The sequence below is a fragment of the Branchiostoma lanceolatum genome, chromosome 2, assembly GCF_035083965.1.
Source record: "Branchiostoma lanceolatum isolate klBraLanc5 chromosome 2, klBraLanc5.hap2, whole genome shotgun sequence".
In the NCBI taxonomy this organism is placed as follows: domain Eukaryota; kingdom Metazoa; phylum Chordata; class Leptocardii; order Amphioxiformes; family Branchiostomatidae; genus Branchiostoma; species Branchiostoma lanceolatum.
Genome location: NC_089723.1, coordinates 35,091,726 through 35,116,793, shown reverse-complemented (window position 1 = coordinate 35,116,793; position 25,068 = coordinate 35,091,726). Strand labels below are relative to the sequence as shown.

General features: G+C 43.1%; 1 protein-coding gene across 1 annotated transcript; it reads left to right on the top strand.

The window, feature by feature from the left end:
* Positions 1-454: 454 nt before the first annotated feature.
* On the top strand, positions 455-24,734 carry LOC136427007 (uncharacterized). Its single transcript, XM_066415727.1, has 7 exons — positions 455-1,218; positions 15,165-15,313; positions 16,555-16,659; positions 17,362-18,675; positions 21,870-22,092; positions 23,530-23,614; positions 24,026-24,734. The coding sequence occupies exons 1-7, from the start codon at positions 945-947 to the stop codon at positions 24,705-24,707; spliced, it is 2,832 nt and encodes a 943-aa protein (XP_066271824.1). The 5' UTR covers positions 455-944; the 3' UTR covers positions 24,708-24,734.
* Positions 24,735-25,068: the final 334 nt, after the last annotated feature.

The window sequence follows — 25,068 nt, the reverse complement described above, 5'->3', positions numbered from 1 at the left end:
TCTTTCTTGTGATTTTTTGTTTGCAATTTTCATACTCATTCACACACGAGCGCGCGCGTGATCTTTATCAGTTTGCCTAATGCTGTCGTTATTCTATATTCATGTTGAAATTATTCTTAATGTCGATCAATTGTAACCACTTCAGCATGCAAAATATCACACGAGAAACATTTCAATCTGTGTCTGTTTTGTTTAACCAGTATAAGTGCACTTTGGTGTAACACGTCAGCTTCATTTACCTTCCTACCTAGAGCATAGTACAACCGTGTGCCCATCTTGCATTCAGGAATATGCATGCTGGAATGTTTTCCTGTGCAGAAAACCTTAAGTAATCAAATACTAAGCCACCGTGCAAAAAAATCCCCTGGCAGCCTAACTGATTTATACCACACCGGTATTATGGAAAGTAACGAACGACCCCCCGCTGCGGTATCAAATCAACTTGTCCCTAGCGAGACATGCATCTCTTCTGCCCATGATTATCCCATCACGATTGGACCGCTCCTATACCCTCCTTAACAGTCTGTCACCTTCACGCACTTTAATTCGGAGCCCGCCGAAAACGGAGCGCTTTGAATTTCTCTACGCCTCGGGTAGAATATTTCTACCGGCTTAATTTATTGCATAATTGTAGCGCTTCATTGCAGTATAATCATCTGGGTCTATGCCAGGGATGGGCTCGTCCTCATGCGCCTGTTATTTTTCGTGAGCGTGCACGGGTCTACAGCATTTCGCCATACAGAACCTGCTGTGCCGCTGCTAATCTGACTTAGAAGCTAAAACCTGCGTTTGGCTATATATCTGCTTAAAAGCCATAATCTGTGCGGTTGGACCAACTTTCCTGCGTGTACGGGGGTGGTGTGATATTTACCATCGGGACTTCCACCCGTGCTGGATTCCGGATTGCAACGGTGAATTCTCGGACCCGACACTGAGTCAGGACCATGAAGTGGTATCGGCTGCTCGCGCTCTTCATCACATTCGTCGCAGCTCTGCTCATCGGCGCCGTGGTCTTCAAATATTTGGAGGAGACCTACCACCCCGGTGTGCCCGCGCCCGAAACTACTACAACTACTACCACTAGCCGGCCCGAGGGAGACGAACTGGCGGTGGTGGAGGACTTCGTCTCCCGTAAGAATCTCTGCGTCACCTCGGAGGAACTGTTCGAGCTCATCGACGCCGTGCAGCAGGTGCGAAGCGCCGCTTCAATTAATCAAGGTAGGGGTGCAGGATTGCTGTTGACCCGAGTGGAGCGAGGTAACCCCTCTGATTAAATCTTTCCGAATTTTCTAGACTAATGACGGCGAAACGCCCACCTTTTTCATTCGGCTGAAATTCAATATGCTCGGGCATACGCGATTCAGATCTAGACTACTCCATTTTATTCCCAATATCTTGACACTTAACTAGATGTGAGCATGTCACAGCCTTGCTCGACGATTCTATTCCTGTATGTTTGTTTAAAAATCTCGGTATAGAAATTCTAGCCGCCGCATGCGTTTGCAACGTTAGATTTTCGTTTCCGGAATTACATGATCTGCTTCCGTTCAAAATATTTGCTCTATATATATAGCTACTTGTTTATAAACAACAGTACAACACAGAGCATAATCCAAGATATACATCCAGGAAAACAATTTAGCAGACTAAAAAGTCATTTCACGCGAAAGAAATCAAAAGGAAATTGTCATTCATAATTTGATCATTTGAGTATGAAAGACAGCAAAGATTGTTTGTAACATAACCGTAAATCATATAACCACACGCACAGCCCCGCTATCATCTTCTCGTAGTGACAGGGCCATATGGAATTCGAAAGAAGCACAACACTTCACCATTTTTCTCCCTCCTTCAATCCCTATGTTTTCCTTGGGACACATTTTTTATTTCTTCATTTTTGACAAAATGTCGTAAGTAATTTAACAAAAGATTACTCTGCAACCTTGACCTTTGCTTATTTCATGCGTCTTCTTAAATTTCTGCTGAATGTCAAATTTTACGTTCGAACGTTCCCTAGAATGTCAGGCTTTACAAGCTGTGGAGAGAAAAATCATATTCCATATATTCTAACCCCTTGGGACCTATTAAGGCGGATCATTCCACAGGCCATTACCATTACATCTCCAGTGCCCACCAATTCCTCTTATTCAGAATACCAGAGTTCAAAATTTGATTCCGGTGGTTCATTTTTCACACCTTTTCCACAGCCGAAATCGTTGTAAATTTTTTTACAGCCCTTTGAATTCGATGCATTGTGGCACATGCCTTTTTCCATGTTGTCAGAGTGGTTGCCTCGTGTTACAAGTCATCCGCTAATGACCCACATACGTGAACAACTGTGGCAGGTGTCTTCTGGTGATGCATTAGAATAGCAATTGCTCGTGGCGCTTACAAGGATATTGCAATTTTCTGTCTGTTTTACAAAACGCACACTGAATACTCAAGACATACTTAATGTGTTCGTACCTATACGTTGTTTCCCTTACAAAAGCTAGCGTGGGTGCCATCCTATAGTTAGTTTACCGGTGTCTTCTGATGATGCATTAGAATAGCAATTACTCATGCATGGCAGTTACAAATGATATTGCAATTTTTTTGTCTGTCACAAGCTTACAAAACGCACACTGAATACTACTAGATATGTTCACACCTATACGCTGTTTCCCTTACAAAAACTTGCGTTAGTTTATGCTTCGGTCCCATTTCCAATCCGGGGCCCGCCCGGGCTGTTCGCGAAAACGGCCGGGCCCCGGATTGGAAATGGGACCGCAGCATTCCCGGGGATCGAGCTTCCCCTAAACAACTATCCCCCATGCTACACTAGAGCCAGTTTCCTGATACATGTGTAGCTCTAACGTACCACTCCGTGTGATGTAACGGTATTAGCTACAAACATACGACGTACGATGCAAACCTTAACCAACGCTATCATTTCTTCGGGTCCTCCCCATCTTAAGGGTTAGCCAGGTAACCTCCACATCCTCTCAACAGTAATGTGAAGAGATTGGGTACCATGACCTGACTCCTTAAATTAGTTCTAGTGGAAAATGAGCTCCAACCCGGTCAACTCCGCGCCATTCATGATTGCCTTCTTGGCATAGATGTGGATTGCCTTATGCTTAGAATTAGCGAGCAGTGTCGACTATATAAGGGTCGAGATTGTGAAATTGCTCTTCTTCGTGTGTTGGTGGGGAGGGGGGGGCATATGGTTCGTTCGTTCCTTCGTTCAGACCCTTGTAGTAGCAAGTTTCCTTGCTGTTTCTGTAGCAGGGTATATTTTACCAGGATGGGTTGCTAGCCCTTCCCCTTTAACGTGGTCAAGACACGTCTTCGAACCTGGGCCCCCATCTTACCGGGTACGTCCCTTCCGAAAGACGGGTGCAGCCCCAACAAGGATGCCCTGCCCAAGCGTCTCCCAGTTACCAACTAATTGGAACCGGGAGCTCAACTGTGGGGATGCTACCGGTTGAGCTACAGGGGCATCCCTGAGCCATATGGCAAAAGATATTCAATATTCATCAGGTCGAAATATGAACGATTAGAAGTTTTCATCATGGCACATTGTATGTCTGCCCCTATATGATCCTGGTGCAAGTTTGATTGTGAAGAGCAAACTCTGGCCCCAATTTGTCCCCCATCTTTGACCTGTCATCACCAATCTCTCCTCGGCATGCCACACTTGTAAGCACTGCGCTTCCGTGGCCTGAAATAGTCGCCATCGCCTCACGTATCTGTTACTCCAATAGTCAAAGACTAGGCTCCACCAGGCCTTCCTACGGGGGTACGGATCGTAAAATTCGGCAAGAAAGTTCAATAATTGGCCAGGAGAGTCAGTCCACGGGAAGGTTAACATGACTGCGTCTGCAAATGAAAACCTGTTGTGGTCAAACTCTCTTGGCCCTTATTCTCCCTATAGCCGGCGTAGTCAGTCTGGTAGAGACTACTAAAACATAGCTGCCATCGCCTCACGTATCCGTGACTCCGATAGTCAAACAGACTTTAACCGTCCCGGCTAGCGCGAATCCGACAAAGGTTGTGCCACACAGCTGTCAATCATTTAACGGCGCTGACAACCCGAATATCTCTGTCACTTGTAGTCAGCGATTTCAAACGTAGATTACGCCAATAGTAGTTATCAATCAGTCTGACGATGATTATCTTACCGCACAAACCTATCCTTAACACGGTGCTAAAACTAATAGGGTGATCCAAGGCCTCTGAGTCATGGTTGAAATTGATTTTCGACCCCTTATTACCTCCGTGAAAAATGGAGGTCTTGTTTTTGGTGTGTCTGAGTGTGTTTCTATTTGTATGTGCTTCCGGAAAGTTCTGGTCAGCATAACTTACGAACCTCAGAATGAATTGTGATGATATTTGGTATGTTAGAAAGTTTTGGAAAGACGAGGGTCAAGCTCAATTTTGTGTCTCCTGGTGTGTGACATTGGTACTGCAGCAGAACTTCCGGTTTTCATATGTTTTGTCCTGGACACGCTATGGTCTTGTTTCTGGCATACAGCCGACGCTGTCAACGTAAATACATGTACAGATGAATGAGATCAAGCTTTATCTGCTGTAGGTGGATGTTGTCCTCATTTTGATTCCTCTATATCTCCAGATATCCCTTTCATTGCGTTATGACCACCACGATTTATTTCTGACCTATTGAAGGCTACTTTGCCTCATCCGTGACCCTGCAGAGCCAAATTTGACGCAGAAAAACGATAATCGATATGCCGCACACAGACTTGGACATGAGAATGAGTTGCTATGACAACCATATCGTTAGTCCTGAACATACGAAGGCTCTGTCAACATGGACAGACATAAGAATCATCAAGACGAAAACTACAACAAAGAAGGGTTTCACAATTTCTACTGTTCGTTCTTCGTTGACCAATTAAGAAACTGTCCTAAGGTCTCGCGATCTCGCTGCGACCTACATTGGACTTGTGTAACCCCTGATTTCATAATTGTACTATCATGCAAAATGTATTTAGTATGACCAAAAGAACCCAAAACACACAAAACGTAAAAAGATTCGTGTTGCTATCTATGACATTTGTTGAACGATCTGTCAAATTTCAGGTCACCGCTCGGTCGCCGCTATAGTAGAATGGGGGTATAACGGAGACACTGATTGATTGAGTCGAACGTGTCATTGAAAAACGATGACCATTGCACCGATCGGGCCTAGGTCCAAGGTGGCTGTAGTTGGCACAAATCCGTCTGATGGACATCCAGTAACCGTATTACAGTATGTCATCATACAAAGAACATATAGATGTCTGGGCGTGATTAAGATGGCTCCGCGTCTTTCTAAAGCATTATGTCCAAATTAACACCGTAAGTACTATTGACATCTATGAGTGCACACAGAATTTGACACATTTCGAGAGAACTAAGAACGTTTATGCAAGTTCATGAGTGGAACTTTGGAATTTAAAAGCACACATTGCAAACTATTTTCTTCTGTTCAACTGAACTATAAATTCAGGAGTGTTTTACATGTAACAAAGTCGGCTGCAACGAGCTCAATAGAAACGCTAATTAAGAATAACGTCTACTTGGCTATGTAGAACATCATACCATCGTGGCTCTTGGGATACGTACTATCACAAGGGCATAGCTAATAGTCCCTCATGTCATATATACCTTCCTCGCGTTATTACCCTTCCGTTCAAGGAATTTAGCACCCCTGCGAAGACTGACAATATCCATGGCTGCTGCCACTGATAAAGGTCACGGTCGATACGAAATATCGCGAGAATGTCTGTGATCTATCGCCAGCGATTCAAGACAGATTTCCAAGGGCTGGGGGCGTGTAGAAATACTCGCGATGACAAGTGGCTTTTCTGCGCAGATATCATATGATAATCTCCAAGCAGATCTCCACGGTTCCAAAATCGTATCAGCCAGCCAGAGAAGCTCCAGTCAGCCAGAGAAGGTGCCTGCCTGGAGCTTCTCTGGCTGACCGGAGCTTCTCTGGCTGACTGGAGCTTCTCTGGCTGACTGCAGCTTCAATTAAACAAGACACACGAGCAACTCAAAATATTTCACGTGAGACGTGAGATATCTTCGAACTCTTGTTTGTCTTGGCGGGCTTCAATCATACAAATACATTCGTAACCTCAGCAACCCCTGAAGTCTCGCGAGGACGAGAAAGGAGATTGTAACAGTGGGGTTCAAGCGTCTCCAACTGACCAGTCTAACTGGTCTAGACCTTTAAGCCTATAGCTAGTGGTAAAGACGTTCAGCCTGTGGACTGGCGGGCCCGGGTTCGATCCCCGAGAGCCAGGAGTCTGTTTCTACTCGCCTTTTGTGTTTCAGAGTAGATGACGAGTTGGTCGGTTGGAGAAAAGTGAAGGAACATCTTTGTAATACAGCGGGAGACAAAGTGTCTCTTTAACCCCATGCGGTCTGATCTACAGTGGGAAGTCTGCGCTATTTTTGGTGCCTTGTCAGCGGAACTTCCTACTCTCAAAAGAGGCAGTCTACAGTACGTATTACGTAATGGTGGTACGGTAGCACTCCAATGGCTATATTTGGTCCTTAAACCAACGTTACAGTCCCTGTAGCCTTCCGTTGGTGCCTTCCATCAGAAGAGTTGTATTATATTGATGTTGAGTTCTTATCTTTGGAAACCACCCAGACACGTTGTTTAAGTTCAGACAGATGTGTTCCGGTGAAATGTCGCTTCAACTTGGATTCATCATCAGTATTGTCTGCCTCTGTGTATTGGTAACTAGTATCTTTGTACAGAAGACACAGCAACGGGAATTCACTCTATCTTGACAAGCTTATAAGTGTTTGACAGATGTCCATGCTAATGTGTCAGATTCTGTCCTTATGGAAATGTGGCAGAGTAGTGTCTATAAACCGTGAAATTTTTACAACTGCTAAGGAATATCGTATGGAAACATTGTTGGAATACCAATAGCTCTGAAAGAGTCGTGTGGACACGGATGCCATATTTCCCGTGTTTGTACCAAACAGCATTTTCATAGAGGCATCCCTTATTACATTAACAATCAATGGTTCTGAATTTGCACGGTCACACAATGTAAAAAAATAACTCAATTTGCAATTTCTACTAAAATAACAAGACCCACTTATCTTTGAACGTGAGATCATTCATTATCTCCAAAAACGAATCCCCCCCAAAATGTTCGAAGAAACATCAGAAAGTTCTGTAGGCTAGACAGTATTTCACAATAAGTAGATACATTGTAAAACAAATATCTTAGCAAAATCGCTGAGAATTTCCATCAAATACAAGGAATCCTCATCATAATACATCGTTGGCAACGTGCAAGATTTGCAGTGTAAGGTTACTGGTCACTCACCAATCTCGAACGACTCTCAAGATTTACTGCTCCTATCTATTAATGTCTCCGCGGAGGTCTCTTAATCCCCCTGGTCACCACATCTCATCCCAAATCTAATCATCGAACCTTTGTACCTGTCCTTAGTACCGTGACCTTCCAGCCCTTCGGGTCAGTCTAAACAAAATGGGAGACGTTGTTATCTATTTGGGGCGCCCCCGGTACCTATAATTGACCTTCGGTTAGCGATAAAAATGATCGAAATGGTCCAGAATTACGTCGATTGAAGCATATTTTTTTTGTCTCGCGGAGTCGAGCTGGTAAAATGTCTGCTTGTGGAATTAGAGCTTGGAGATTGCTTCCCTACCCTTTGACACAAAATCGCGTTTGATCTGCAAGAGAAAACGGGGAGGGAACATGACATTTTCGGATCGCATTTTTTGCCTCCTTTTTCTGTTACGAATGTGGAAACAATAATAATCTACCACTTAAAACCATGACGGCCATATCATGTCTAGAACACAAAGATAACAAAACCGGACGTTCTGCTGCAGAATCGTAGAAAGCCGTTAGGAGGCCCATTATCGAACTTACCCTACCCTACCTACGAAATATAATAAGGATCCACCCGCAGCTTCTCGAGTTACGCTGTCCAAACAAACACACACAGACAGACAGACAGACAGACAGACATACAGCACCTTCTTGGCGAAGGTAAAAACAAGATCAGTCTCAAATCTAAAAAGTAAACTCAATCGTGCACCTTTGTCGTGTAGAATATGAGCTCGTGACAGAACATACTAGCGTTCCGTGCATGGACTTCAATACACAGCTGGACGCAAACGGCTTATAATCGAAGGTCGAAAAAGCAATCCACGATACATGTATTACCGTGACAATGAATACATACTACTGGATCCATTTACGTATGCCTACATATCAATGGCGGATTAAGGGCCCGTTCATACTTGTCCATATTAAAGGCCGTTTGAGTTGCGTATTAACATTTTAATGGTTTAGGTAAGGTTTGTGGGGAAGAAGTTGCTTTCTACTTTGACCCACAGTTGTGCAGTCTGGCTATTAAAATGATAAGAAAATTACATCTTCGGCCGCAAACTTAACGTCCCCCCCCCCAAAAAAAAAATATGTTAATAAGTGTGAAAGATCAGATGAATCCAATACTTCAGATATTCCAACGTGTCATCGCAAATAACTCAATCCAATGTACGTACCACTATAAAGCGATCTCTGAGCGACAGTTGAGCGACCAAAACTGGATTTGTATGACCCTTGTTTGTTTGTTTTTGGTTTGGAATGTGATGCACGATGTAAAAGCATGATTTGAAAGACAACAGAACACACAAAGCTTACAGAAGCTCGTTCTTTGCCTATGACATTCGTTGAGTGAAATGTCAAATGTTTGCTCGCTCTTCGGTCGCTCATCGGTCGCAGTCTCTGGTAGAAAGGAGGTGTACATGTACTACTGACACGATTAAATGTGGAGTGGCAGGAAGGCCTCCAATCCTTACGATATTTTCCACACATAACTACGGTGTGTGTGCCAACTACTGCGTTTTGGTAATCCTAAGGGAATTTTCCAGTAATAGGAAAATATGTCACGTAATGCATTCTAAAGCCCTTGTCAACCCGTTAGGTATGTATGCACAGCAATCTAATCTTTAGGTAAATCCCGGCTGGGACTAAGCCTCGATGACCGGAAATCCTATCACTCTGGCCCAAAAGAGAAATATTCTAATGGCCCAGCCGAACATTACTGACCATTACAGGACGGAAAGTGTCGCTGTGATATCGTGAGAAAGTGGAGTAATACTGGCGCCATTATTGCCACTATAAACCCTCTCGTTCAATATATCACGTACTTTGTTATGTACGTCGAGAGCATCTGACAGGTGGGTTCTTAGAAAGGCATGTGCCTGACTGTTAAATGTGATACTATCCTACGAGAAACACTGTCAAAGGGAATGTCTGAAGAACAAAGTCTCAAACGAAATAGGCCCCTGCAGTTGCAAACAAGCTGTTAGAGGGCCCAAACCTATACTACATCTTTTCGAGACCAATTTTTATCTTCCATTATAAAACCATGATTATATGAAAACCGGAAGTCCTGGTGCAGTGCCACAGAGAGCCATCAGGTGGTCCATAATCACATTTGTCCTTTGATGTGACGACGCCTACCCACACACCAAATATCATATAAAGCCATCCACAGCTTCTCTAGTTATGTTGTCCACAAACACACCAACCAACCAACCAACCATCCATCCAACCAACCAACCAACCTAACAACCTACCTACCTACCTAGCTAACAACCACAAACAAACAAACAAACAAACGGCACCGAAAGCATAACCTTCTGGCGAAGGTGATAAATGTTTCCTTGACTTTTGAACAGCCATGAACTTTATCGAGCTTAGCACAGATCGAAACAGAACCCAGGTAATTATAATTAACAGCTAATCCCTAACTCGAATCCTGTAACAAATGGAAAACTTCTTTTACCTCTTCAAGCCGAGGTAACAATGATGAATGTTCTGTTTGACCTACAAGCGTATCTGCTGTCTCGGAATGATTGACTACCTTTCCCTGGGGGATTTCGAGAGCACGCGTTTGAATTACACGGCCCCCATTTAACAAGACCTCCGCATGCCATGTTGTCCATCCAGTCTTATTAAAGCTAACCCATAATTGCCCTACAGAGACGCGCGTCGTAAAATTTTTATGACGTCGAGATTAAATTTCTAAATGCGGAAGAAAGACCCCTTGGCCTGCGGCATAGGTTACATAAAGGCCAGGGTTATGGGAAGGTTATAAATACTACACAAAAGCAACTGTCATATCGTGTTATATTCAACACTTTACCTCTCAGTTAGGCCTAAACAATATTTCCGGTCACCCGACCGACCCTAGTAAAAACCTGCCGACTCGAGCCCTCTTTTTGTCGGCCACTGGAAAGGGACATAAAATTTTCGATCTGACAATATAAGTGATGAAATTCGAATCAGACTTCCTGTATTTCATACTCTATCATTACGAATAGAAGAGGGCTCTGAACAGTTGATGTCAGAAAGTTTAGTAATACCCCCATTCCACTTAGACGGCGCTCTCACCGCGCTCTCGCGGCGACCTAAGATGGTCCAGAGCGCCGTGAGAGCGCCGAACTCATGGAAAACGTGCTCAAGTGGAATCTTCACGGCGACCCTTGTGCGCTCTCAGCGCGACCAAAATGTCAAATGTCAGCAACTTTTTAAAGATTTCACAGATCACTCAACGAATTCCAGAGATAAAGAACGAATTTTCGTTACGTTTTGTGTGCTTTGTTGTCTTCTCAGTCATACCTTTACCTCTTGCATCATATTTGAATGATAAAATCAAGGGGAAAACAGATTCAAGATAATTTTAGTCGCTGCACGGTCGCTCAGTGTGTGTCTTAAGTAATCGCTCAGTGTGTGTCTTAAGTAATATATGTATGTTTTTTTCTTCTGTAAACTATTTGCAATGAATATATTTTATCATTCTACGTTATAATAGAAACGTAAATCACAGAATTTTGAAACACATTTTGAACCACTGACACAGTAAATTTTGGAGGGAATTTGATTTGAATGGAAGTAAGTACTTGTAGTTATTCGTCAATTTGCATTACCCACGAGCAAAACTATGATTTGACCACAAAATTCCCAGAAATTCAAGATACACGACTTCAAGAACGAAATTTGTTTGAACTACAGTTAAGACCATTCAATCCTCATAGAGCGCTCGCTGCGATCCTTCAGCGCTCGCTGCGGCCCTTTGATCCCACCTTGGGCGCTCTCACGGCGCTCACCGCGCTCTCACGGCGCTCTCACGGCGCTCATCGCGCTCGCTCCGCGCTCTCTCGGCGCTCGTTTTTTGATTGCCAGCCTCGGCGCTCTCACGGCGAAGGTTTTGAGCATGTTCAAAACCATCGCCGAGGTGACGGCGCGCATGGCGCTCTCGCCGCGCTGTCGGCGCTCTCACGGCGCTGTCGGCGCTCTCACGGCGCTCTCGCCGCGCTGTCGGCGCTCTCACGGCGCTCTCGCCGCGCTGTCGGCGCTCTCACGGCGATCTGGCCAAAATGAGGTCGCCGTGAGAGCGCAGTGAGAGCGCCATCCAAGTGGAATGGGGGTATAAAGCAAGTTTCTGATATACTTCTGTTTGTACAATGTATATCTGTATAATTACAATATGATGTTAAAAATACAAGTGCATGATGCATTTACATTGCTCAAATGTATTTGATGGATCACTTAGACCGAACTTTATCACATGCCCCACGTTATAAAGAGATCCATTAGTTTACATCGATTTTTCTAAGGGAGGTATTTGTCCGAAATGAATTAATCCTTCCGAGTAAAATATTCATTTCAAGAATACCATAGTTCAAGGAGAATCGAAAAGTCGCCAAAAGTCACAAAACAAGACGTCACAAGCGATTGTCGGATTCCTTTAGATTCAAAATCATATGCCACTAGGTTTGACGTATTATTGTTATGATGTTCTAGTCTTAAAGACTGATAATGTCTTTTGATAATGTCTTTAAACAGCTGACAAATACTCTTGATGTACATGCCATAATGTACTTACCGATAGCTCTGGAATGCACCTTAAGCTCATTGATATAATAGTCATATCCACAAACCACAAATCTCAAAACGACATCTCTGATTGTGCACATAAGTACTGTTTTTACGGACCCGGTTAACAAGATGGTTGTGACTTTGCTACCGTAGTTAAAGAATGTAGACACTCTATTTCTGTAAGAATTAACCACCTTGCAACCACCACTGGCACTGCCAATGTCACTAATGCCCGCGCCTCATTTAGAATTGACTCATTATTGAGACATAAAATCACATAGTCCCCTGAAATACCTGCAGCTGCCCTACTGGGCATTCCGGCTTTATTTATTTTTCATTTTTTGCTGAATCTGAAGTAGTCACATTTCCACGAACCTGTTTCCTCGTTAGAACTTATTTTGTACAGTTCGCCTTTACGTTGTAAAGTGCATTTTAGGCTGAAAATGGTTGCTCTATGTTTGTCTAACGTAGATTTTATCTAGATTTGACATTCATCGTTATCTTTCATTCCGGTTAATTCCCGTCGGTAGAAGACTTTTAGTGCAAGTAATAACGTTATACCTTATCATTACTACTATTCAGACATAAGTGATACAAATTGAGTGTCTTTTTGCAAAGAATATCAGGATAGATTTCAGATAAAAATCTATGATAGCGATCAGCAATGGATCACATTTAGTGGCTTTTGGAAAGACGGTCGGGTGCATCTCTTTAATTCTCTTATCTGTTAAGCAATACGTGAAGAGAAGCACTTTACTGATATCGCTGCCCATTAATTGGTCTGTTAGGTAAATCCTAAAGATACTAATAAGACTAAAAGCTTCGTCTTTCCTTGGGGCTAAGACGCTCACATCAGGTCACCGATCGAAGCCAATCTTCCCAGATTGGATTTCAAGGCGCAACTCTAAAAAGACCCGTGAATGATTCTCTGTCAGTACCGCACTAATAGTTATCATAGTGCTGAAACAACTGATTCGTCCATAACAGAGCCACCTTGAGTCTGAAATATGAGATACATATATATATATATCAGTTTCGTTTGAGGCCTTAGGGGCAGTGGGTCATTAATAACGTTATCCGCTGGCACTGGGTCTACGGCACGATATTGGAAGGCGAAGCCCATCCCTCTCCTTCCACAGCCTTTTTACCTCCCCAACCGAAACCGGGTACCAATTTTTACTCCTGGTTGGAGTGTGGAGTGAAGAAAGCCGTGTAAAGTGCTTTCCCCAAGGGCACAACATCGGTGGCATGTCAGGGGATTCTAACCCAGGTTCTGGACCAAACACCCTAACCGTTACGGCAATGCGACGCCACTCTAGATTTTAGATCTATTTACTGTTTATTTTCCTTTTTTTGTCTCTGGAAAAACGCGGGAATATTGGACCTTTCCTCTTGGAACTGTTTTGTTCCCATGACAGGTTTACTCCTGCCATGCGTTCTCTTTCCTTCTCTGGCCTCATACCGGGACGGTGATTGGTTAATCCAGTCCACAAAAGGTGCAACTTGCTCAAATATCGATCGCACTCCGTAAAGGTATGCCGTTATGCCGTCCCGAAACGTTCATCTATCTCCCGCTGTGATAGGGTCGTGTGGGTTGTCATGGTGATGGACGAGCCTCTGTAACCTAAGCAGGCCGAAATTACTTCTCATCCATCAACAGTGGGACTGACTGCCTGCCTGCCTGATGTTTAGGAATCAGGTATGAAATAAAAAGCCTCTGAAATAGTACAGGATGAAAGAGTATCGTGTGTCAGCTACTCTGTTCATAGCATCGAAAACGGCGAAGGATGAAGGAGTCAGGTGTGGATAGTCTCGAAAACAACAAGGGTGAATGCTGTTGTGCAACAGTGGCTCAGGTGATAGCCTCGGAAACAGCACAGTGTGAAGACTGCCGTGTGTCTCAGTCTATGGCTCAGTCTGTATGTCTCAGTCTATAGCTCAGTTTAGGTTCTCAGTCTATGTGCCTCTGTCTTTGTGTCTATGCGACAGTGGCCCCTGTGATAGCCTCGAAAACAAAACAGGGGGAAGGTTGTCGTTTGTCTCAGTCTAGGTTTATCAGTCTATAGCTCTAGTGTAGTCTAGATATACCACAAAGTTAGGCATGTTTCAGCATTGCTGCACGTGTCTGTAGCTTCAATTATTCGTATCCAATACCTTGTCTCTTCGACATCCTCTACCCCTTTCTGTGCTGGCAATTTAATGAATAAATCAGAGAGAAACGAAATCAGCAATGATGAAAATGGCACGTTTACTTTGATATGATACCACAAGACATCTTATTTCTCTATCGATTTTACAATTTAACTCCCTTATCTCTTAGTGACTCTCAACTGAATGATGCAAGCTTTACCCTGCGGCACCTTAGGCACAGGCGAGCGTTTTGGGTCATAAATGCTACTGAGATGTTCAGCTATAATAGCGACATAAACGGTGGGTCCGGGAATAAAATGTAGGTCGCCAAAACCATAATAGTGCAATCTAAACGTTCATTCAATGCTCTGGTGTGAAATCATCAGCACATGATGATTTTCTCTTCTTCTATCGCCTGTTTCTGTGACCATTACCCGCCCACTGCTGCATATTGACGCCATTTGCAGCTGTGTCTTCTGTACATGCATCGCCCTCTAAAGCCCTTGTCACACTTAAGCGTATATACCGCTTGAGTTGCGTATTAACTTAACATGCTTTTGGTTTAGGTTCGGTTTGCACCCGAATAAGTCATTTCTTCTGTTAGATAACTAGACTGCACAAAGATGGGTCGAAGCAGAAAACAGCTAACGTTACTTAAAGAAAAAAATGTTAACGTGCAACTCATGCACACTTGAATATACGCACAAGTGTGAAAGGGCTTACATACAAACGTAAATGCTTCTGAGCTATAGCATCTAGGCCAAAAAAAAATATTTCTGTTTTGTTCATAAGACGTAAATCTACCACTAACCAAGAAGCTAGCAAAGTTTATTTTCAGCCTCCACTAGATCTAGAATGCCGGTGCAACATTTTTTTTTTTTCACCTTGGGTAAAATGCGGTTAAAAAGGTACCTTTTTAAACCCTAAACGCTGTGAAAAATGATTTGATTGGGCTTGTGAAGAATACCAGATATATCACAGCAATACGCGTTTATTTTCATCTTAAAGCTTGGTTGTTTCTTAGATTCTGAAATACACCTTTTCTCACTTTATAGTTTCTTAGATAATGAAAGACACCTTTTCTACACTTTCCAGACTTTGTCAACAACGTCACCGAGAATGTCAAGAATGACACAAGAAGAACACCGTACAAGATCGGGTTCTTTGACTCCTTCTTCTTCTGCGGTACGATCGCCACCACCATAGGGTACGGGCACATCTATCCTTTCACAGACGCGGGCAAGGTACGTAGTCATAAGTTTTCCTTACTTCAGTACGTAACCATACAGCAGTGTTTCTTAAGCCCCCTCTCACTGGACCCTCGGCACGTTGGCGGCCTCGCTGCGTCCTAAATTAGATTTGTGTTACCCTTGACTTTATAGTGAGAATATCATGCAAAATGTACAAACATGACTAAAAACACGACACAAGTGTGAAACAATTCGTTGAGCGCTCTGTCAAATCACTCGGTCGCAGCGAGGACGCCAACGTGCCACGGGTCCAGTGAAATAGGGGCTTAGCATTTTCTTATTTCACGATAGCCCCTAACGGTTGATGACATTATTGCATGGCGAAAAAAAATGTACGTAGACCTACTGCATTGTTTCCTAAAGGAGCATTCCACTCCAGAAGCGGGTATTATGACTAATCAGAGAATGAATTGTTAAGCTTATCGCGCCTACCGTTAGCGAGATATTGTGCCCGAAGTTGGCCATAAAGGTACATAGAAGCGGGTCTGTATGGGTGTACGCGGATTTAGAAAAGAATTATTGTCGAAAAGACAGCTGATGCAATTTAGCCAAAAGTCGGGTGCATTTGTATCCCGAAAAATATAATCTATCAGAAAATAATGCCCACTTCTGGAGTGGAATGCTCCTTTAACTTCGTTTAAGCCCCTATCTCACTGGACCGGCCTCTACTTTTTATAAGGGTGGCCCCTAACGGTTGGTGACATTATTGCATGACGAAAAAAAACGTTCACAGTAACTGCCTCGTATCCTAGCGGTCGATGGCATCATTGCACGACAAAAAAGAGTTCGCAAAAATGCTTGCAACCGTGCTCCAACAGACTTTTCTTGCACAAATGTGCTTATGTTAGAAATATGGCGTTAGAAAATAACGACGAAGAATACAGACACTAGAAATGTGTCACAAAACGTGCCATTTTGCTGAAAAGTCATTGAATAAAAAATATATTTCTGTGATTCTGAATCTGAAGCTAAACTGCAAATTACCAACACAAAAGATTGGACTCACCTGAATGTGCACTCATCAACTCCAGTCTTTGTCAAGGAATGAGTGGTTCACTACTTTTTTGACGTCACGTTATGTAGATAGGACACGTGACTTGGAGAGCAGTGGATCATAAATTGTCTGGACTGGAGCTGATCGGGCGAACTTTTGGGTCCAATTTTTGTGTTGGCAATTAGCAGTTCAACTTTGATTAACTTTCAATTGAATGTTATTTCTGTGACTTGTTCCCTAGGTTTTCTGCATCGCCTACGCCCTTGTGAGCATCCCGCTTACCCTGTTCATGCTGGCCGGCATCGGCGGGAAGCTGGGAAATGCCAACAGATGGGTGGAGAACAGGGTACGTATTCATGCTAATTATCCTAGTCACCTCGTCTTTAGCAGACTAACAACGTTGCCTATAGGGAGAATAATTTGCCAGGGGAGTTTGGCCACCATAGGGTTTGGCTGGCCAGGTGCAATGTTAACCTTCCCGCGGATTGACTATCCTGGCCAATTATTTCCCCTTTTGCTGTATTCCACAATCCATACCCCCGTAGGAAGGCTGGTGGAGGCTTCTAGTCATCCACAACCCCAGTGTATCATCAGTCAGTTATTTTCCATTGTCTTGCTCAGATCAGTAACAAGAACAGAAACCCGTCAAAAACAAGAAGTACAGGAAAATACAATAGCGAACTTACCTTTCAGCACCAAGGACAGCATTACGGTAAAATCTTATGTATTTGAGTTGGCGGTGGTTTAATGTTCGTTGTTTTCGCGGTAACCTCTTCACCGCGAACGTAAAAATGCTTGATCTGTCTTCTGTCAGCCTGCCACCTTGTTTTAACAGCGAACTCAAAAGCAGCGCAAACTCTCCATTTTCTCCCTACCGCGAAATTAAAACTCGTCGAACTTATTATTGCATTTAGGATTGCATGTGTAAATTTCTCAGAGCTTGAACGGACACACTGATGAAAGTCTAATACCGGAAAAAAACAATGGAATCTTTGATTCTTTGAGCTTGATTTCTTAAAACATAGCTTACGTTTCTTTCTCATCTCAGGTGAAAAGAGTCATCCGCCGCCCGTACCTGATCCGGGTCTTCATGGTGTTCTTCATCATCATATTCGGCCTGGGCCTGTTCTGCTTCGTTCCTGCCTACATCATCATGTACGTGGAGAAGTGGAGCTACCTGGACTCCATCTACTACGTCTTCATCACGCTCAGCACCGTCGGGTTCGGGGACATGGTCGTGGCGCGAGACCCCGTCAAGGAACACTGGGCCTACGACATTCTGTACAAGATCGCGGTCCTGTGCTGGATCGTGGTCGGCCTCAGCTTCCTGGCCACCATCTTTGACCTGATCGCCGAGGCCATGCGCGGGCTGAAAGCGAGGCTTGAGGAGGAGATGCGACAGGTGACGGACTTCGCCGAGAAGGTCGGGCACGAGGCCAAGGATCTGGCGGGAAAAGTCGGGAAGGTGGGGTCAGAGGTCGCTCACGTCGCCAGCATGCCGGTCAAGGGCATCAAGAAGATGGCTCAAGGTGAGGGATCGAAGGAGAAGCTTAAGGAAAAGGATGAAAAAGAGAAGGGCGACAAGGAGAAGGGTGACAAGGAGAAGGAAAAGGATGGAAAGAAGAAGGGAAAGGATGACAAGAAGAAGAAGGCGACAACACCAAGCGAAGAAGACGCCATCATCGGAATTGAGGGGAGCTACAAGAGAACGGGAAGTCACGAGAACCTACCTGAACTGCCCAACGGACCGGAAATGCCTGCTCAAAGCCGGGAAGTGACAACGGATGATCAAAACATTCCACAAGAAAATGGAATACAAATGGGGAACATTCCTAGTAAGGAAGAAGCGGAAACTGCCAAGCAAAGTCAAGAAGGACAGCCGACTGAATCGACGAATCAGGCTTCTTCTGCTGACGAAACAGCCCCTCCTGATGTGAAGAAAGTGGCAGCGGAGGAACCGGATGTGACGCAAGAGGTACCGGATGTCAAGCCAGAAGTACCAAAGGTAAAGCCAGAGATACCGAAAGGAAAGCCAGAGGTACCGAAAGGAAAACCAGAGGTACCGAAAGGGAAGCCAGAAGTAAAGGTAGTGATGCCAGAGGTACCGGAGGTGACGTCAGTATTACCGGAAGTGACACCCGCGGCACCGGAACCGGTGACCCAGTCCAATGAAAACGCGGCAAAGCCAGAGGAGCTGGAGCCTGCAAAGGTGGAGCACGTCGACGAAACTTCAGGGGCCCAAGATAAAACAGCTGATGCAGAGAAAGATTCTGCCGCTGGAAAAGACGACACGGCAGTAGGTGCTGAGGCAAATGAAACCCAAGACTCCACTGACAAAAAACAGGAGGACCTGGATAGGTTAATCTAAATCTACAACGTTGTAAAATGAGAGCCATTCTAGAAGCCCAATAATTCGCTTATTTTAAACCCATTGCAACACGGAATTGTTTCAAGCCATACCACACTCGTGAACACCAAATTGTACAATCATGAAGTTTCCACCAACCGTTGATAACATTGTTTAACCGGACTTTTTGTAAGGAACTGATTTTTACGTATAGGCTTTCGTAGGTTTGTATTGCCGGTGGCTGTTGATTGATTACAGCAATTTCTGACTGTACGAGAGTGGCAATCAGTCGCAGGGGAAACAGGGTCCTCTTACATTTTTGTTGAAGCCAAATAGATGAGACGTGCTGAAACAGGCACTCAAATCTTAATGGTAGTCTCTGAAATAAGGACATTCATGAAAAATGGCAGCCCGTGCAAGATTACGGGAAGGTTCCGATTTGCAGCGGCAATGCGTACCGTGAATTAATTATAGTTTTTAGTGATGATATCTCACAGTCGATATCGGAAAAAATGAGACTCTTCGTCTTTGAAGAGTTTGTTCGAATAATTGTCCTAGGCAGGGTGGTCAAATTAAGACCTCCTTGATGCAAGGCATTAGCGTGCGCCGCGATACAGCCCTGCCTAGGTGGATGGGTATATCATGTGGCGAATTACACTGTTCCATAGAAATAGCTTGTGGCTAATACTTCTGTGTGTCCATTGACGTCTACCGTACAGAAATACTACTGCGTTTCACTACAGTACAACTTTGTTTTAGCGAAGGCTAAAACTAAGAGCTGTTGATGACGGACAATCGCCATCTTTTACGGCACTAATCATATTAAGAAATGCTGACAAGATGGGTCTCTGTCATGTATAGTATTTGAATGCTCTGCATCTGAGGTATATACATTTGGGAGACCTTGCGGCTATACTACTAGTGTCTGCTTTTCTCGTCTTCATGAAAGTTAGAATGTCATCACAGAAGTCTGTAGGATCGGCTTTGTAATAGTATTGTAACCAATATCTCAAAAGAGACACCTGTTGATGACGTTGTGAACTGCAGATATGGCAACTGTCCCCCAGTCACGAAGTACAAGCCGATGTTAGCATGAAAGTTCATCTGTGTTGGTAGAATTCATTATTAACAAGACTAAACTTTTCGTCCAACGCTGTAAGAGAAATTGGGACTTACCCCAAATTTTCGGTTGACTCCATCAACCCTGTTCACGGAATTAACCCAGCTACTGCAACGTGACGTCAACGACACGTGATCGTAGTAGCGGGTCATACGTGCCAGAAAACTTGTGTCGTCCCCCGTCTCTGTTCAAGGTAGGTCTGTGGGCTCTGATGTAGATTGCCTCCTTTACTCCTCTTGCAAAGAAATCCGGTTCCGAATCAAGGATTTTCACTCCTTCTAACGATACTAGTGTCCCGGAGACTCGATGTGGATATCTAATTGTAATAGCGCTTCCACTTAATAATGGTCGCAATGCTTGCGCTTTGATGGTTGTAGATGAAATAACTGTATTTATGAAGTGATATTAGTAGCAGTAGTTGCTATTGTTGTTGTGGATTGATGACAGCTGTTCGAATGATCATGTATGACGTTTCTGTGGCAAAAACCTGATGAGATGTACAATGTTGGCAAGTAACTGTTTGTAAGCCTGAAATATTGAAATAACAGGTGCATTTTGTATGGCATTGTGATAACTTTGTATTTGTACTTGTATTTGTAGACACTCTTGTGTCAATAAAAATTTCATGATTAATCTGATTATGATATATATCTATCATATAGATATATGAAGGTTAGACATCATGGTCATCCAGGTAAAAAAATCACATAATGCAACCAATTGGGTAAATACTTTTTGTTTGTTTGCTTGTTTGTTTGTTTGTTTGTTTGTTTGTTTGTTTGTCCAGTTGCTTGATTTATTTGTATCATTTCATGTATCTATAACTTAATTTCACAATGGAATGTTATAAGATTTTGTTTCAACTGTTTCATTAGATTTAGAGTAGAACTAGAATCAGGTAGAGTTAGCAAGGAACGCAATCCCCAAAGAAGAAACGCAAAATTCAAGCTACCTTCTGAGAAAAGTTGGTAGTGGGCCAAGTCTTAATGACATTTTGAGGTTACCAAGAAACGTACACAAAACATTCTCCAATATTGACTTCAAGGCCGCGTCTTCAAAGTAACAGATATTTTACTTCAATTAAGGGGCCATTCAGAATACTCGTTCGTTCTTCAAAACGAAATTCGCTGGTTACATTCTTCAATGGCGTGCAGGTCCAAGTTCCCTTGTGGTGAAGACAAGGATATGTGGGAATATGTTTCATATGTTTTAGACGTCTTTTTGCTTTAGTTTACACGTGAATGGGCATAATCAAAATTTGCAAAATTAAGTTGACAATACATTGAAAAAAAGTTCAAAATCACTGAGCAGAAATTGAGAATAGTAGTCATCTTTCTGCGTAGCTTTGCATGATAAACAAATTACAATAACAAATAGCATCAAATTCTGAATTTAACGCATTTCATTTTTGGCACCTCTTCATCTACTTTGTACGAGAAGTATTCTTAAAACTTTTTTGCTTGTTTGATATGGACCTGTTCCTTAGCATGAAAATAAAGTACATAATGAGAAATAAACTGTTCTCCGACTCAAAATAAACTATTCTCCAACTCTTTTCAAAATTTTCAACCGAATCACTCGGTCTTCATCAGCTATTTGACCCAAGTGCTGTAGACAAGTGATTATGTGAGCTGTTCCCTGTGGTCATTGCTCTTCTATTTGTCATTAGAGTTGGTTCTTCTTTATTGGTTTTTACTCGACCTCTTCTCGAACAAGATATTCACATCTGCTTAGAGCATCACTACAAAAATGCCAGTTCTGAAGCACAATCATTACGAAAGCGTCATAAAACTAAAGCATAAAAGGTAGCAGACCTAATTTTGGAATGACCCCCGCCTGAATCTTCAACGACAGTAAGAAATACCCGACAGCCGTTGTTCCTATCCCACGGGGGACGTCCCTATTGTGTCGCTGATTGACCAACCACTACGAATCACGCGATCGTCTCTAACCGCTTCTTTGGTTATTTCTCTGGTTGGAAGCAGACCGCCCGTCAGCTACTCGCCGAAATGCCACCATTTTCATGTTGATATTTCAAAAGTCTTAATTCCAGCTCTTCCCGGATTTGGTTAAACCCAAAGATTGTTGATGTTTCAACATGAAGTGGAAGAGTCTAGCAGGACTTATCGTGACGTTTTTCCTGTATTTGATGATCGGAGCGTTCATCTTCATGGGTATCGAGAAGCAGCCGTACATAGGCAATCTGACCGAGGTGAAGTTGAACTTTCTGAGGGACACAAGTGGCTCCATCGACGCGGAAGACCTTGACGCTTTCGTCGAGGAAGTTCTTCAGTCTGTGGGAGTGAAAACAGGTATGGACACATCCTTAGCATGATGTTTTCTCAAGATAAAATAGTTATTTTTTTATGCAAGAGGATATATTTTCATCAAAGATGATGGATTACGTTCAACTGACGTCTCCTTATCTTTCATATCATTTGTTTCAGAACCATGTTCCCAATGCATGTGTCTTACTTCCTTCTAGTAAGACTGACAATCCAACTGTAAGCTGGTGTTTGTTCTTATTTGTGGAAAATGGAAACTATAGATGTGAAACTGCAAGGGTAGCGACTGCAACAAAGTCTAAAACATCAATGGCTGATTCTTCTGTAGCATACAAATATATGCATAACAGCATCAAATGATAGATATTCTTTTGCTACATTGATTTTTCTCAACCTTTGTCCACTCATTTTCTACTAATATTCTTTGCACTATTTTCAAAGATTCAAAACCATCTTTTAGTTATTTTCAGAGCTTCGGAGAAGCTCAAGTTAGACTTATCGACTCTTCCAGCAACTTCAAGGATTTTGGTTTAACTGCCTTTAATAGAATCTGCCTTTTGCAAAAAGTGATACTGAATACCAAAATGGTTGGGAAAAGGCGACCTAAATTTATCTAGGCATTCCTAATAAGAGGAAAACATTTAAGGTAGATCTTGATGGTAAATCCCCATTTTTGATATATTTCCCGAGCTTCTGAGAAGCTCAATTTAGAGCTATCCAGTAACTCTAAACTATGTTGAGCTTACGGAACGTTAACCGCTATATAACCTGCATTGACAAACGTCACAAATACTAAATTGGTTGGAAAAGACAACTTAAATCTAGACATCAATAATAAGAAAAAAGTGGTAAAAGGGAGTAGTTGTCTGGGGCCTTGAGATGAACAATTTTCTCTGAAGTTCATCGGTAAATACTTTATTCCGCTTGGGTCCCCCATTACAAGAGCTACACAATTTTGCTGATTAGCACTTCTCACGCGCGAGGCCTCTAGTGAGTTTGCACAATTTCTATCGACCCGCTTTAAGATCGTAAAAAATACATTTAACATTCTACCATAAGAATAGTTCTTTGATGTCTTTTTTTGGCTACACAGTGTGATCTGATTGACAGCTGTAAAGGATAGTACATGCGTCATAATTAAGATACATATCAACGTAAGTATTTTCTCAACAACCAGCGAAATGTAAAATGAGATGATCCAGTGCGGGACAGGGAATCTGTTATTGAAATATCAATACAGATAGTATTATTTGATGATGTCTTTTTTTTCTAAATGCACGTTTCTAAAATTGGTAACAGTATTGTTTATACTTATACTGGATAAAGGCATTCGTGCGTTATGTTTAGTTTTTCCCGTCATATAACATGTTTTTGACGATGGGCATCTTTTCGTCACCTGACTGATTTCGACCAGATGCACAATTTACTTCCATAATCAGCAGCATCATTATTCCCCGTCTTCAGCCAAACCTCCCGCCAACTTTACAGCTGAGCCGTGGCCGTTCTACGAGGCTCTGTTCTTATGCGGGACTATGGTCACCACAATAGGGTAAGTTTTCTTCCTGCGTCCTCTGGCTGTCTGAGTGTCTGTGCAGTGTGTGTGTGTGTGTGTGTGTGTGTGTGTGTGTGTGTGTGTGTGTGTGTGTGTGTGTGTGTGTATGCACGCATGTATGTATGTTTGTGTGTGTGTGTGTGTGTGTGTGTGTGTGTGTGTCTGTGTGTCTGTGTGTGTGTGTGTGTGTGTGTGTGCGTGCATTTTATGTGTTTTTGTCTGTTTCCAAATACTTGCATAAGTTAAGAAGCCCTCAAGGATGTTATTTGGGGACTTCTGGCGGGATTCTTTGTTCTTACAACATTGTTCTACCGTGCACGTCCCAAGGATTAGAATAGTTGCCAACATAACATTTGACATACATAAGTCTCTTCACAGTTTTCACAGTTTTTCTTCACATTTCCACAGATACGGACACATCACCCCTAAAACAGTGGGTGGTCAGATCTTCTGCGCCACCTACGCTCTCTTCGGCATCCCGGTAACTCTATTCATGCTGACCGGAATAGGAGAGAAACTCAGCAACGTCAGCCGCTTCGTCGAGAAAAAGGTCCGGAAAAGAGTCTCCAACCGGAAACTCATCCGCATCATCAACCTCCTGACCAGTCTCGTCTTCGGTTTGGGACTATTTTGTTTCCTTCCCGCGTACCTCTTCACCATCGTTGAGGGCTGGGAATATCACACCGCGCTGTACTTCGTTTTCATCACCTTGACGACGGTCGGCTTTGGTGACTACGTCCCCGCGCAGAACCACCTCGACCACCACGCGCACGACGCTACGTACAAGACCGCGGTGTTCTGTTGGATCATTGTTGGACTGACCTTCCTGGCCGGCATGTTTAATCTGATTTCCGAGGGGCTGAAGGAGTTGAAGAATAAAGTAGAAGACGCGACCTTGTCTAATCTGAACACGGTGAAGAGGCTGACCACCATGGCGATAGACCGGGGGAAGAGTAGGGATCCTTCCCCGTGCAGATCGTCCTCTGAACTGTCAGACCAGCAGCAGATCCTAACCAACCTTGTGTCGTCTGCAAGCATGGATAATCAACTGAAGGTTCCACAAGAAGCAAATAATGGAACTGCGCGGTAGACTGGGAAGATCATGATGTCTTTGCTTTAAAGACGCATCGACAACAAAATGACACACATGAAACAACAAAGCAAACAATATTGTAATACTAATCACATTTTCCTGTGGAAAATAATTTTTGGTCAGTACTGTACTGTACTGTATGGCATGATGAACTTTGTAAAGATGTAAATAAGAGCTGAAGAGATCTCCCAAAGTTAAATGAGTACAAATAATGTGTAAAGAGAGGAGAAGAGCAATAAAGTTACGAGGTCGAGCAAAAGCAACCTGAAAATGTACATTTGAACTCCTCCGACAACGTTTCTCACAAATATGAGCCTCTAGAAGAGAACTGTAGAGAATAGATAATACTGGAGGATAA